The following is a 15990-nucleotide window of genomic DNA, read 5'->3' as shown; positions in this document are numbered from 1 at the left end:
CTCTGGATTAGGCTGTGTTTGCAGCCACATTTCACTGCAGGATTTTAGAATTTATGCCCATCTTATATTTTTTATATACAGGGTAGTCCCTCAGTAGAAAGATAGATTTTGTTGTTTTGGCTCTGCACTTCGCGCACATTGGATTTAAAATGAAACAGTGACTATGAAGTTAAAATGCTTGCTTGCAGCTTTAATTTGAGCATCCTTACCCCTGCATTAGATAAACCTCGTAGCAATAGTAGCACTTTCATACTTTGTCCAATTTATAGATTAAAAGCTTAAATTATGTCAACATATTTGATATTTGGTTGCAAATCCGGAGCAGTTAATGACTTCCTAAAATCTGCAGCATATGCTCGGTGTCTTCCCTGGTGATGTGCTGCCAGGCCTGTAATGCAGCCATTTTCATTTACTGCTTGTTTTGGGAGCTGGTCTTTAGTGAGTGAAGCACCTGCTTAGTTGGACTGAGGTGAGTCCAACTACAGCTCTGCTCAACCAGAGGGGATACGAACAGCGTCAAAGCTTAAACTCAATTTATGAATGTCAATCCAGTGTCGTGGAGTCAAAATAACTGAGAACAATGTCTTACTACCTATGAACTACATTACTTATAAACTACTACATTGTATGTACATATACAGCATAGTAGAAGGATGCACAGTGTTCTTAAAACTCATGTCAGTGATGCTTGGTTTACCAAGTGTTACAGAATGACATTATGTTCGGCATAAGCAAGACAAGTGGTGACTGAAGAGTACTAGAGAATTCAGAGAAGAGCTTTCCAGACCAACACGAGACAACAAGATTGAGAACGTACTTCTTGGTTACTCCGCTGTCACTGATACAAGCTCAGATCCCATCATTTCAGCTCTGGCAGCAGCATTGATATCATGGGACTCTTTTCATGTAGCCTGTGAGGGTATAATTAATAAAAGAGCATTAATCATTTTTGGAGACTAAACGTGGAGGGCTCATTCCCCCCGTTTGCCCCCCGACAAGCGTCCCGCAGGCCCGCCACTCCTACCCCTCCTACAACATACTCACCCCGCCACATTGTCACGTTTATTGAATGCCAATTAAGCAGATAAATTAGCAGGGTTCAAAGATTAATTAAAAAACCTGCTGGTTTCCTTGGGTGAAAAAAACCTGCCAATTGTGAAACTTTCAGCCACATTTTTCCCCTCCCTGTTCCACAAAAAGGATGTTAATGGTTTTTTAGCTCTGAGGGTATTTACTAGAGGAAATGTAGTTGGAGGAATTTAGGTCACGGTGCCCCTGGATGGGATTCCTGCTGGTGCTTCTCAGACAAATGAAGCAAAACAGTTTGAGTCAGATTACTCGTGGTAAGATAATCAAACCATTGTATTGCAGTGTTGTTATTTAGAAGTGACACGCCTAATTTATTGGGTGAATTTTGCATTAAATCGGATGGAGGGGAACCACGGCCAAATTAGATCAACCGAAGTAAAGGAGACATGATTTTCTGCTCTCCCCAGCAGAGGGCAGCATGGCTCCACGACTTCAGGTTCACAAGCCTAAAACCCTGAGGAGGATGTTTTTTCTCTCTGTTCATTCTAGCCATCTCTTTGTGAGAGAGTGCTTCTGATAAACATCCCCCTCCATTCTAATCATCATGTCATTCCCTAGCTTTTAGTGCTCTGTCCGGCCTTCGCTCCATCCCCTGATGTCTCTCACATGAAAGACCTCTTTTGTGATACAGAATTAAAGTAGCACGAAGATAATACTCCCAATAACACGCAGATACTGCCTATCCAGCCTATCTGATGTGATTGCATGGCCTCAATAGAAGCAGTGTTGTTTGATTTTGCTCTCTTGTTCGGAGTTGGGGTGTGCAGTTTATATTGCTGTAGCCTTGCTACTTTTCGTTTCAAGGACTAATTATTACTGCCATTATTTCCTTTGGCTGTACCTCGTGACTTCGACAAAGACACATAGATGGAAAATAAATGTATTCAGCTGCAGAAGGACAGGATCTGATGTAAAATGGTTGTCCTGGAAATGGAGGTATAATTGCTGTTAGATCTCAAATATTTCTTCTTAGTAGTGTTGTCAGTAAATTGTTTGAAATGCAGTGATTTATGCTGTGCTGTTAGGTCACCAGTCTAGAGGAAATGCTAAGGGTTGCTCCTTTTTCCTTTTTTTTTTCTACATTTCTTGTTCAATAGTTTTTCCTCAGCAGTAACCAGGTCCTGATCCTTATCCTCTTAAACTGAACCCAATGTATGTTCAGTGTACCTTTCAAACTTCTTTTGCACAATTTATCAACGTTCGTAGTACATTCATAGAATGTGAGTGGTGCCCAGCCACTAGTGCTAAATCAACTTTGTCCCTCTGTGTGTGTTTAGGAGGACATGAACCTGAATGAGGAACGCAAAGCCCCTCTGCGTGGGAAGGACTTAAGCACCAAACGTGAGATGGTGGTCCAGTACATCTCAGCCACTGCCAAATCTGTAAGTAAGAGAGCAAACCTGAATGCTCTGTCTTTATGGATGAAAGAGTATGTACCGAGTAATTGCAGTAGATGAAGTATCATGACACATCCACACGACTCCAGAATGAGTTTAACCTGATCCTCTGCTTTATGGCTTGCTTCGTCATCCGTTCTTGCACACTCTCACTTCTGTCATTGTCTCTCTCTCCACTCTTCATGCTTGAATCCCACACCTTTGACTGCAATTTTGATTTATTTTTTTCATTGCCTCCTACAATCTGCCTTTGTAGGCTCTCAGATACAGATTGTCACTCACTCACTCTGTGCTAGGTGGATGGTCAGTGCTTGTCCGGTCATGTGCTTGCATGCAAATTGTTGGTTGTCCAGTTGTGTACTTGCATGGGAGTTCTTTATGCCCTGCTGTGGGGGTGCCTTGCCTCATCATTTGGTTGTGGAGTAGAAAATAAAGTTCAGTCAGCCTCTTGGTTCAGCAGCAGTATTGCAGTAAAAAGCACAACCACTGAATATAAAGGTGAGGAAAAGCAAGCATTTTAGACTGCATTCAACTTGAGCTATATACTATATATGCGACACTACAGCCAGCTGCACCATCTACTTTATCTTTGTTCGGAGCGCTTATCAAAGCGACTGTTCGCAGCTCTTTGGAGTGTTCACGGTTAACAATAGGTTTAGGAAATGTTGCCCATTCTTGTAGAGTAATCTAAAACTTCATCGTCAGCACTGTAATCCGAAAACATAAGCCACATGTAAGGTGACTCCATGAATGTAAGATGAATTCTCATATCCTCTTTTGAAGTTATGGCCAACCTTGTGAGGTGAATTTCACATCAGCACCGAAGGGGAAAAAAAAAAGTGATTTGTGTCCTGACTGCTTCCCGAACCTGGTAGCTCTCTTGACATCATCATTTATTACCTTCCTCATTGTTATGGTAATTAACTGGCATTATTGATAATGATGATTATCCGAGATGATTGAATTCCTCACAGGGCCCATTATGCTTTGTGAGCACTGATATTTTATTCAAATGAATAACGTAATCTGTGTCGTCAAAGGACAGAGGACAAAATGTGATGTCTGTCAGCACCCTGCTATCACGTTTAATAGGACTGAAGGAGGAGGATGGGTGAATGTCAGTGATGATGTGTCTGTGTATACAGTTACACTAGAACACCTTTTCCTTCACAGACTCTGTCAAATACTGATAATACATGAGACCAAGAAGACAACTTAGCTAGACGTTAATAGTTGAGGCCACATTTGTGTTTCACTCTGATCATAATGTGACACTGCTACCAAATCTCTTTTCCTGTGAGAGACAAAGGAGCGGGCCATTTATGTCAGTGCCTGACACATAACGACCTATAACAACTGTCTGGCAACTCTCAGATTATATTTTACTTAAACGCACAATACCATATGTAACATTTCTGCATTAAAATACCTAAAATAGCAACTAGACTTGCGTTATGTAATTTTTGCTGAGATGTTTCCAGCAATGCTGAAACCCAGAACAAGCTGTAATTTTATTCAAGGTGATGGTGCACAGGAATCACCGTCAGAGAATGAGGATGTATGTCGGCGAGCATGAGCAACCGTAACCTGAATAAAACTTTAATACATGAAGTCGGCTGCGAACGTGATCTCAGCGGATAACTCTTCATTGGTGATGGTGTGGTGGCTGTTAGACAATGAAGACGTGATGCCACATTACTTCACAACATCATCAAGCTTCATCTTTTGTTTTCTTTGTTTCAACTGAGCAACTCCAGCAGCAGAAATGACATATATGCTGTGCATTTAAGTAAAAAAGAAAACTAACATCTACCCTTAATTATAGCTAAGCTAATCCAGGGCCTTAATGAAACATGTTAAGTTGCGCTGGACATTAGTTGTTTGCTCATCAGCAAATATTTCCCTTCTTTTAATGAAACAGCTGCATACCATTCTGAATTAAACATATTTTGAAAACTGACTTCTGGCTTTAACTGATTGATAACCCATGGTCCTTTTTAGCTACTAATAGATGTTTAGAGAGAGAATGGATTCATAGAAATCTGAATAAAACTGAAGCACTCCAGCTTGCAGCTTGTGAGAATGTTGTATATGCTGCCTTATAGTGATCTTACACTCACACAGTACAGATTATCAGCAAATACATCAGAAGTAGGACATTACCCGGTCTTTGTAAGGCAGGTTTCATGGTTACTTTGACCATTTAAGTAACTGCTTTGCTTTTGAAAAACATTTTTTTTACCCATACTCCATGTCTGCATGTTCGAGCCTATTTGTGTTTAAGAACCCTATTACTAAAATGTATTTCTTTTGCAGGGTGAGGCAGGTATCTGGGGCTAAAGTTGCTTGTGGTTGCTGATGAGCATGCTGTGTGGACTAAATGAGAATATGTTGCATTGAAAATCTAAACGGTGATTCATGTGGGAGTGGTGTGTTTTGGCCATGTCCGGGTGTCTCTTTTTGCTGTGGTGCCCTCAATCTTAATGTGACTCAATCTTTTTCTACTGAAGACGTCTGCTGCATTGTGAGATCGCAGTTTTGGGCCTTTGGAAGGACTTTACACCCGCTCATCTCAATTTCCTGTTTGTTTCCTAGGTGGTATTATCAGGTTCCAACAGCATATTGGACAAGATTGTTGATACTGCTCTTAAAGGAGCGTCCTGTTTTTAAACTTATGTTTTATTGCAGCAGGAATTACAAGCGGGACATTCAAGAATGTCACCGGTTCCCCCATGACCACCTAATACTCAAATTTGTCTATTTAGATTTGAACAGCCCTCTGTCTTTCTGAACCTACAGCTAATGTCGAGCCTGCAGGCTTAAAATGCTTTGGAGCTGGAAGTTTAAATCAGTAAATACTGGTGGATCAAGAAATACCCCCCAGTATTGTGTGGCCTTTTTCTTGTCTGTCTCCACAGACCTGCTCAATTGAGCAAGGGCTTTAGAGCCCGATGAAAATATCTGTTTCTGCACCAAAAATCAAAAATCTAAGCACCTTTAATTTCACAGCTTTCCTTCATGATGTACAAGTTTCTTGTATGGATATTCATCGTTTATGCATGTTGTTATACCACAGATTGTAATGACTAAAGGCTATTTATGCAAGGCTATATTCCTTCAAATGATTGCTATTATTAGAAAAGAGTGATTATTACTTTACTCTTGTAAAATATGTCTTTCAAAAGACACCATTTTTTCCTTCCCCGTCTTTTCATGGCATAATTGTACATTGACCCCGTTCATTTGAACATGAACTGTGCGTCAATGGTATCCAGTTCTGCTTTAGCGTGTGTGTCTGTGCTCATCTTTTCCCATCGGCTTTGCATGAACAGTTGCTTTTCTCTCTCACCTTATTTCTTGTTCTTTGTTCTTATAAATGTGTGCCAACATCATTAAAACTTCCAAAATACCCTTTACCCTAATACAATCACTTGTTTCTTAGAGACTGACATGGCTCCTGACCCTGATCATTTTCCTGTTTCATGTCAAGCGTGCTGTGTCTCAGATGCAGGAAGAGTGTGATGGCAGGGTCTTGTAAGGGGGATTGTCCATAGTTTTTGTTCATACTGCGGGAAGAGAGATGCTCAATATCACATCTCACTCGGTAGTAATAATCAGCACTACTCATATTATTTGATGGGGTCTGAACTTACAGGAGTTTTGCTCTTGAACAAGGTGTTGCATTGTACTGACAACACAAAATTGTTAGTGAAACTGTGCTTGTCCCCCTCGAGCTCCTCCCTGACTGTTGTCTGCGCACACTTAAGATAGTGTCTGTTATTTTGGTCAAGCTGCTCTAAAACAAGATTCAAAAAGATGGCATCTAAGGTTGTAACTTACGTAAGTGTGACTCATTTGTCTAGCCTGCAGTATTCAGATAAACTATCCCCCACTGTTAGACAGTGACATGCTGCATTCACCGGAGAGCAATGTGGATACACAGCATGATTAGAAAGCAGTATGTGCGTGATCAGGTGGTGGCACGTGTAAAACGGACTTTATGGCTGTCATAAACTCTTGGTAGAGGAATGGAGAGAGGAAATCAAGCATCAAATGACCACGGACTTGGAGAGTTTGAGAGTGACAATAAAAGAAATGGAAAGGGAGATTAAATGAAATGAAAGGAGGGGGAGAGAATGGGAGGGAGCGAAAACAGGAGAGAAAGAAGGAGTAAAAGGCAAGGAACTCCTGCGTCCTGTAACTTCCCACAATCAAAATGCATTTCCTAGAAAACATGTCGCAGAGAAAAAAGAGCTCAGTCACAATATAGAATGCATTTACTCAGCTGACAGACACCCTCCTACTGTGAAACAAGCCCCACAGTTGCAGTAATAAAAAACACTCCTGCTACCTGCCACCGTTGACAGATAACAAGGTTAAACTCCAAGAATCGTGCTGACTGCATGGGCTCAAGGTAGCTCTGCCACATGAAGCTGACACCGGACGGCCAACGTTAATAGTGGCTGATTGATATCAGCCAAAGGAGACCATCTGCAGCCTCACGCTAGCCACTGTTCCTTTTCGGGAGTGAAAATGTGAATCTTTACCAGTCAGTCAGTTACAAGGACGAAATGCCATGCTTTTGCCATGCGTGTATGTCTCCCATTAACAATTTTAAAATTGGAAAATCACAGCAGCCAAACACAGACACTATCTTCAGGATGTGCCCATAATTATAAAGGTTCTCTTGTTGGCTTTAAAAAAAATTTGTGATATTGTGTGTGCTAGAATTGTGTGAGTGATGTTTGTGATGTCACACAAGTTACGCTAATGCCTCAACGTGTAATGGAGAGTGTTCTCTGGCCTACTAATGATTGTGCTGTTTGTGTCTTTTTGCACATTAACCTTCTCCGCTGATCGCTGCATGCAGATAACTGGGAGCAAAGTTGCGGTAAGTAGCCCATTATTTATTTGGCTTCTGAATCTTGTTCCTCCTATGTGCCTGTCTTCATTCAGCCCCTAAACACACACACCGCACACACATAAATCCATCTTCTTTTGGAAGGGTGTTGAGGAGCACGCTCCAAACTGTGCAAGTGAGGTCATTTTTATGGCTTGGATTTTTATTTTCAGCCCTGATATTGCTAATGGGCTGTAATTTGGAAAGGCTATAAATTGCCAACACAGTTTCTGCATGTAAATGGTAGCACTTTCAAATGAGGGATTTTGAAATTATACAGCCTGAAAATGAACTGGGAGGCCTTTTGTTGGTTTTTGCTGTTTCTCTTTTGAAATAGATTGCAGTGTAACACCTATTAGCATTTGAATATTGTAATACCAACAAAGAGTGATAGCTTTTACACAAATACTCATCATCTGCAATCGAATCTGTTTATCAGAACATGTTGCATCTAAATGGTTTTAACTGTGTGCAACTGTGTGTTTATTAGACGCAATGCAAGCTGAGAGTATATATCACTTAATAAGGCTTTTGGCACACACACATTTATGAGCACATTCTGCCACATACATACACACACACACACACTGAACCCAGCAAACTGCCTTTCTGCCTTGAACAGAAATATTGGGTGATATTACTCAGTGGAAGTATTTGTGGCTATATATTTGAATTTGCTGTCAACAACTCTGTCTCTGAAAGAAATTAAGACACAAAATCGTTTTCTTCCAAATGCACGTTCGTGTTTGGCTTTACCTCCTTACAAAAGGCCCTGATAATCTGAACAAATGTAATTTATGGTATCAATGTATCAGTACCTTTTACTTTCTCATGCTCTAATATGCTAATTGCTTATTTTCACTCTCATGATGCCATTAAGTGGCACCCCGTTGCCTTTTTAAAGACTGGATTCTTTTTTTTTGTTAGAGAAAAAAAAAAAAGAAATGTCTGGTGTTGGTTTAGAAAATGTTGAATTGTCACTCTAAATGGACTTTCATCGCCTTTTGAGAGCTTCGTAAGGATTAAGAGGACTGTAAAGCTTAACAGGAACACAGGCAAGGTAAAGCGGGACACTGTGACCTGGCCTCTGCTCTGCCCATGCTCTCAGACAAACCTCGCTCGTTGAGGCATTTTGCAGAGACATTTTGTATCGATTGCATTTTCTCTTTCTTTGTCAAACTGTTCTTTTGTGCTTGGTTATTTCTGTGGGAAGAGTGGGTTTTTGGCTTGGCCCGTATGGAGGCGGATGGAGTAGCTCTCGATCAGGAGCAACGGCCACATTGTGTTTAGTAAATGGAATATGACAGATTTACCCCAGCTCGTATTATGACTGAGATGTGGAGGCCTACTTTCAGAAGTTCTTCAAAGTCAAAAGGTGCCCCGAGACCCTGGTTATCAAGAAGTTTCTTCAAACTCAACAGCAAACTGAAGCATTTGACCTGACCGTTGTCACCTGTGTGTCGATCTTGGACCAGGAGCTTACAAGCATGGCTAACATACTGAAAATTATGAGCTTTCATTCTTAAAAGCCCTACTGGACGAGGAAGAAAAAAAGGCAAGCATTTAGCCTGGTTAGCTGATCGTGGGCTACAGTTAGCTCCTTGCTTTGCTGGCAGATTCCCATTTTCACGCTGTCAGCGTGCGTCGGTGGGATAGAGCACTCTCAGATGTGCTGGAAGCAGAGTGTTGGTTAGGATTGTCTATAGGGAACACGCAACTGTAAGTCCTCTGTCTCAGGCATGAAATCTCTCTGGCACTTTCCCCTCTCCCAGTAGAGAATGAGGTGGGAATAGAGGACTGTGCGAATTGGCTCTAATCCAGTCTGACCAGCGTGTAAGTGTGCAACACTGCTAAGTCTCATGTGCTCTCTCCACCTCCTTAAGCAAGACTGAGGGAAATATGAGCAGCACACATACCTGGGTAACAGCATGCCTGCAGGTAGACTGAAACTATCCAGACGGACCAGACACCTTTTCTTTTTGGAGTGTGCTGCAAGTCCCCATTGACCACTAGGACGGCTTTATAGCGTCAGTCTCTGCAAAGATTGGCCTGATTTACGTCACAAGTCGAGGGTCACGTTGTAACAATCCATCAATGACTCCTGCAGTGTTACTGTGAAAGTAGACTTCTGTCTCTCTGCGCTGCCATTGACAGGCTCTGCAGCTCGGATGGAATGCTGCCGAGACCATGAGAGCACACATGAGCGAGGAAAAAGGGTGTGTGCCGCGTGTGTTGAAAAGCAGCAATCTCCAGACCGCAGGGAGGTGATCAATATCTGTATGACTGCACAGATGACTGCTTATTTCCATGGTAACATGCTGGTCAGCTCGGAGGTGTCAGGCGGTGATGGTTAGTGCGGTTGTGTAAACATGTATATCTCTGTATATAGCTGTCAGTATGTGGATTTTGACCGAAGAGCCAAAAACACCTCAGACCTGCGATGAAAGGCCGGATGAGGCTGTACTGTCTGTGCTCTAGTTGATCTAGGGTTGTAGGAGAAGTGCTTTAGTTTTCTGCAGAATTATAAAGTGCTGGTCTTTTCATTTCACAGTAGCTGAGGGCATGTTTTTGTCACTGACCATTTTTCTTGAATGTATGGTTGTGTGGACGATGATGCATCTCAGTTTAGAACTGCTGTGTGCCAATGCAGAGTTCATGTTTGAAATGGAATAAGAAAATCATCATTTATGAAATAAAATGTTGCACTTGTGTATTATTGAATGTAGTTGAGATGACCTATTACAAGGTTCTTCATTTTCAGAAATTTAATCAAAGCGCATTGCACTCAGGCTATTTACTTGACAACATATCAAACTAAAAGGTGTTTTGTGTGTCTTACAAGCAAAGCAGTTGAAAAGCACCTTGAAATGTTTTTCTTCTTATTATTGAGTTGAGATGAAGAATTTAATTTACCTGCAATGTTTTTGAGGTATTTAAAACTCTCTTACCTATTTGCACTCATATATGTATATTCACAAGTTGTTCTACAACTGTCAGTCATTTCATCCAAAGTGTTCAAAGTCATCAACTGATTGCTTATTTTGTCTGACCAAAGTCAAAAAAACAAATTTATTCAAATTACAACGATAAGGAGCAGAGAGGAGCAAGAAAAATCCTCACATTTGACTCCAATCTTGTGAAACGTATGACCTTGATATGTGTTCCTGTTATGCGATTGGCTGATTTTGTATCTACCCAAGGTGAATTACCTGAGCTCTTGTTCTCCTCTATTTGTAGCTGCTGCTGATTTACTGAATGTTGGATAACTAGTAAACTAGTAGTTATAGATGAGGCCAGAGGATTGCAAAGCATCCAGATGGGAAACGAGGGAGACAGAAAGAGAGTTGCATGAATATGAGGACATGCAGACATCTGGCTCCTCTTTAACTCCAATCAAGTGCTCGTTCACTGTGCCAGGAGTGCTTACGAAGGACCTTTTTCTAAAAAAAAAGAAAAAGAAATATGGTGAGCTTGAAAGGGAATGAAGGCGCCCTCCCTCCTTCATTTCCCTGTTTACCTTTTAAAACCACATGCCTCAAAAGAGTGCTTTGTTTCAAGCAAGCTATTAAACTGGGTGCTGAGGGTTGAGCAGATTTGATGTGGCACATGTCCTTGGTGCTTTAAAAGAACGGCAATGAAAAATTAATCAATAGCGTGTGCCTCCCATGCCCTGAGCCAGTGTTCACCATAGATTCTATCTTAAATTAAGATCAAGGAAACATGCTCTGGAGGGGACCGTTTGAATAAGATGTTTCTTTGATTGACTGAAAGCATCTTTCAGAGTTCATCTGATGGACATAAAAAGTTGTCTGGGAGTGAAATGAGGAAGGGTTTATTTGACAAACTACTGTTGAATGGCTTATCTGGAAATCTGTAGTCAGGTGTCTGCTTTTAATAGATATCAAATCTTTGCTGCTTCATTTACTCAAATGCTTTAGTTTCTTTAATGCTAATCAGAGGGAAATTCTGTTTCCAGTTTCCTTCCTTAACTGGGAGCTTTGAGAGCGTGGTCGCTCCGCTCCTCTCCACAGGACACCATAACAACTGTTCATTGTAGGGATTTGAAAACACAAGCTTTAGGTTGGGCTCAAATATAAACGTATGAGATGACTTGTGTCAAACTTTGTGTGCTCCCGTGCTAACGACAGCCGAGGCCAGAGGCGTTATGTTGTCAGGTTGTCTCATTCGTGTGGACATGATATCTCAGGAATGCCTTCAGGGAATTTCGTCAAATTTGGCACAAAAACTTGGACTCGAGGATGAGCTGATATGATTTTGGTGGCCATAAGTCAAGAACTAATATGGTATGTATGACAAAATATGGCAAAAATGTGTCATGGGATAAAATGAAGTGATGCATTTTATACCAAAATTTTATATCCAAAGGTCAACTTATCATAGTGTTCTGCAAAAACACTTTTCTGGCCATTATTCGACTCCATAACTCAGGAACAGAAGGGCCCACATTATGACCACATTTCACATTTGGTCAGATACTGATTTGGTGACACTAATCTTGGCCGTCCACCTTGACACTGTGCTGATTGTAGAGATCTTCTGTGCTGAGAGGTTGAAAATGTACATGTAGCATCCACATTTAAGAATTTGTAGCTTCTTTGCAGCAGCATCCATATCTGAAGCATTGTAGTCCAGCACAAGCTCCTTGGTTCTGCTGATATTGAGCTTCAGGTGATTGTCATTGCACCATGTGATGAAGCTCTCCATCAGTCCTCTGTAAAAATAGTCTCTAAATGAAGAAGACAGCACACTTCTCACTGGAAGTTAATCACTGGAATCATATATGTCAATACAGTGATAACTTCTTCTTCTAGATTAATTAAATTCCTTCCCATAAATAGTCTTCACTTCATATGTCACGACTCTGGACAGACATGGATGTAAACTACAACTTGACTGATTTGTAGACGGTGTCATAGAAGATCATTATTCTCTGAGCTATTGTTGGATTTGGGAAAGCAATTTGAATAATATTACTTCACAAATGAATCAAGTCGCATTATGCTGGAGCGCCTGTTCCTTTGTCTTACGCTCTCTTGAAGCTCTTTTATACATACATGAAATTTAACGCATGGCAAAGTTCGCTCTGATGAAGGACACATGTACTAGTACACTTAATCAATTTGTTAATAGCATAATAGGTTTGGAGTGTAATGTTGAACTTTATGGCCTTTGTACAATTTATCAATCAGTGCTGGTAGTTTCTGCTGAATGGCTTGTCTTCCAGCGTTCATGGTTGGATTGACCTTTGCAGGCTGTGGAAAAGGCAAAGGTTTAACTGTGACAGAGGGTGGGCTGTGTGGGAAGGATTAAGTCAACACCAGCTCCCACTGGGGATGAGAAAAAGAGGCTACTCTTCCATCAGCATTTGTCTTCTATCTTTTCCCCTCTTTCCTTCTTTGCTACCTTTTATCCTCCCTTCCTTCTCTCGCACATCATACGTCTTTTCAAAGGCAGAAACAATCATTCCTCTTCAATCAGGAGGGGAAGCTGGATCTCGTTATTTTGAAGAGAACATGAAAGGCTGAAGTGGTCACAGTATGTTGATATTGGATTGAACAGTGGCTATGGCAGTGCTTTATAGTCTCTGAATCTGTGTTGGTGTGTGCACATGCTTGTATGTCTGTGCGTGTGGTAAGTAGCGCTGTTTTTGTCCACTCTGTTCTAATAGATGGATATTGGATTGGATATTACAGCTTGGATTTAGATATTGCGCAGAGACAGAATATGATACCATATTTTACAGAGAGGGAGGGAGGAAAAAATAGAATTCTTAGTTCTGGGGACTGCATATCTGTGAATTTTATGTACTGTATGCACATACCCACTCCAGTGATGGAGCTTGTGAATACTGGCTAGGCTCTCAGTTGTACATCTCTCCCCCACAGTTCTGTCACACACTCGACGGCACTGTCGGCATGCTCAGCTCGACGGGAGGCTCCTGCAGGGCTGCATTAGGCTCCATAAACTTTATTGCATATTTTTACAACCCGCCTCTCTGTATGCATCCACCATCACATCCTATCGCATCTGCTTTAACTGTTCACACAGCTGTGAAATTCCGTGTGTCCCCATGTTTTATGGTTGCCTGCTCCTCCAGTCACTCCTGATTTCTTTATTTGCTCCTTTAGCTTTTTGATATCCGTGTCTGCATCTGTGTATATTTAGTAAGTTTTTCCCGCTTTGGTTGATGGAGTTGTCTGCTTTTTCTAGTTGTGATCATGGAGAACGCCCGTAGCGGGCGATGTGATGATGCACTTCTGTTCATAACCATGCGAGCCTCTCTCCTCTGGTGCATTTCCAGTCATTCCAAATGCTGACTTCACACTGACAATATTTGGACTTGCATTCCAATGTGGGCAGTGTCCACAGCAGTATATGCGTAGACCCTGCTGATTTGCGATAGCTCTGTTCCACAACTGACACAATGCAAGAACATTTGAGGACAAGAAGGACAAAGAGAGGCAGCTGTTGACAGGGACCTGTGGTTAACATGAGTGGAAACCAAAGTTGGTGTAGCTGTCGGGTTTGGAGAGAGTCACATTGATGGCCTGTTTATAATCCCCCCCTACTCTTGCAGTAAGCCCACCAGGCCCTTTGGGAGCGCCTTACTGCTCAGCCAACTAGTCCACTCAGCACAACACAGTGCTAACAAGGTATAGTCTCAGCCTATCAGCTACAGTGCTTTCATAGTGCTGTCATACTTGGACGCACAAGAGTAAAGCCACATAATCGCCTCATCAACAGCCAGGTTCCCCCCGATTCCCCAGACAGCTCTCTGCTGTAATGATTGGTGACATGATCAAGGCCAGATCACTTGCTGTGTTATTGTCTGGCTTGCAGTTTCTTTTCTAAGGGTGCTCAGGAGAGATGGGCCACTGTTTTAAAATGTCAGCCTTCAAGCTGTAGTGCTTTTTAGCTGTTTACCAGTGGCACAAGCCTGGCTGGTTGGCCTTCCCCTTTAGTGAATGAATGAGTGAATGAATAAATGATAATAAACTATCCATGTGCTAGATATAAAGGCTCGACCTGCTATGACTTACTTTCAGCTTGATTGGTAAAGCGTAGGTAAGCCGTGCCAGTGAATGAGGGTTTTATCCTGACTGAGTTGGCACTACCTCTTCTTCATGCATGCTGGCTCGGACGGTCGTAAACTGCCAAACTGGTCGCAGATTTTTGCTAATTATGTGGTCTCTCCTTCCCCGTCTCCTTTTGCTTTCCATTGTGCCCTGCCAAACTTTGGAGCTGTGTATTAAAGGAAAAGAATCATATTTAGTAGGTCTTTAGGGATGTTTCACAACAGTGCTGATGGCATTGGATCTTAGTTTTGTTTGGCTTTGTTTGTTTTTGTTGAGTGTATCATTCTCATTGCCATGAACACAGTCATGCATGGTCATGGTCTGGCTCTACTCAGACAGAGGCACTGACAGCTGCAGTTTTCCAGCCTGTGTTGTAGTACTGACGGCCAGCACTTGGTGGCAGTGGGTGCCCATTGAATTGGCCAGCTGGTGCAATGCATAGGGGCTGAAAAGCCACATTGTTGCTATGGAATTGACCTAATGGGTTTCTCTCAGCCCACGTAACACACCGCCATGTGTACCACTAATGCCATTTGTTAGACGTCTGATCTTTAAAGGGGAGAATAACTGTGAAATGGCTCAACAGCATTCAAATTGGTCTGTCTTCTGTGATCAATACTCTCACCCTCCTACTGTAGACAGAGAGGGAAAAAAGAAGGATAAAGAACAGATTCATCATTATTATCTTTCCTGTGTACAGATTCAGAAGTGAGACTGCCTCTGACGTGGTAGCCAACCTCTACTGGGTCCACTCCCCCCCCCCCTTATAACGTTTCACTTGCACGGTCGAGTCCTGTAAGCGAGCACGCCTTACCTGACCTGCTATTGACAGGACAGCAGGTCTGCTGTATTGATCGCTCTTTTATGCAATCATACCTGAATTATTTATTAGACTGTCCCCACACTGATCAACAGATGCAGTCCCATACCAACAACTCATCCGTTATAGTTACAGAACCACACCATTGATAGCACTGTCTTTCCCCCTGGTTCTCTCCATATATCCCTCTCATGTATTATGCCAGCAGACTGACACCACATCCCTCAGAGATATGAACATCAAATCTCTTTCCTCAACCCACCTCTCCACGCGAGCAATATTTGCTTATTGACACCCTGAGCTCTTGACATGACAGAGCTTCTTGGCCACCGATGTTCTGCTGAAACACGGCCTCGGTTGGGTATGGCTTTCATTTAAGGCCCAGGATGTTTTCCGGGATAGACATCGATGACAGAGAGTGGTGGAAAGGCACATCTTTGCTCCCTCACACATGCTGTGCTCACTATTTCGACTTCCTCCACCTTGTCATTCGGCTCAGGTGCCCTCACTAACATACCACATCAATTTTTAATGCACAGCCATATGGTGGTCTTGTTTTTCTTCAGGTACTGTGGCAAATAAATATGAGTGAAATAAAGCAAAAAAAAAGAAAAAAAAAAGAAAAGTTCATCACTGCTATCATTTTCACAAGTCGTGAAGGCTTTTTGCTCTGTCAATTGGTGGTCA

At 42.0% G+C, this 15990-nt stretch overlaps 1 protein-coding gene across 8 annotated transcripts in view; it reads left to right on the top strand.

Annotated features, from left to right (window-relative positions):
- Positions 1–15990, top strand: part of diaph2 (diaphanous-related formin 2) — a 377012-nt gene that overhangs the window by 21780 nt on the left and 339242 nt on the right. For 6 of the 8 annotated variants that reach the window (XM_070962307.1, XM_070962304.1, XM_070962305.1 and 3 more), the window contains 2 exons: positions 2367–2471; positions 7357–7377. In XM_070962307.1, the coding sequence (XP_070818408.1) occupies positions 2367–2471; positions 7357–7377 (126 nt within the window). The remainder of the gene's footprint in view (positions 1–2366; positions 2472–7356; positions 7378–15990) is intronic. The other 2 variants (XM_070962309.1, XM_070962303.1) reach the window with 1 other exon arrangement.

Source organism: Chaetodon trifascialis, chromosome 5, assembly GCF_039877785.1.
Source record: "Chaetodon trifascialis isolate fChaTrf1 chromosome 5, fChaTrf1.hap1, whole genome shotgun sequence".
Taxonomy (NCBI): domain Eukaryota; kingdom Metazoa; phylum Chordata; class Actinopteri; order Chaetodontiformes; family Chaetodontidae; genus Chaetodon; species Chaetodon trifascialis.
Note: the sequence above shows the minus strand (reverse complement) of the source record. Positions and strands in the feature narration are given on the sequence as shown.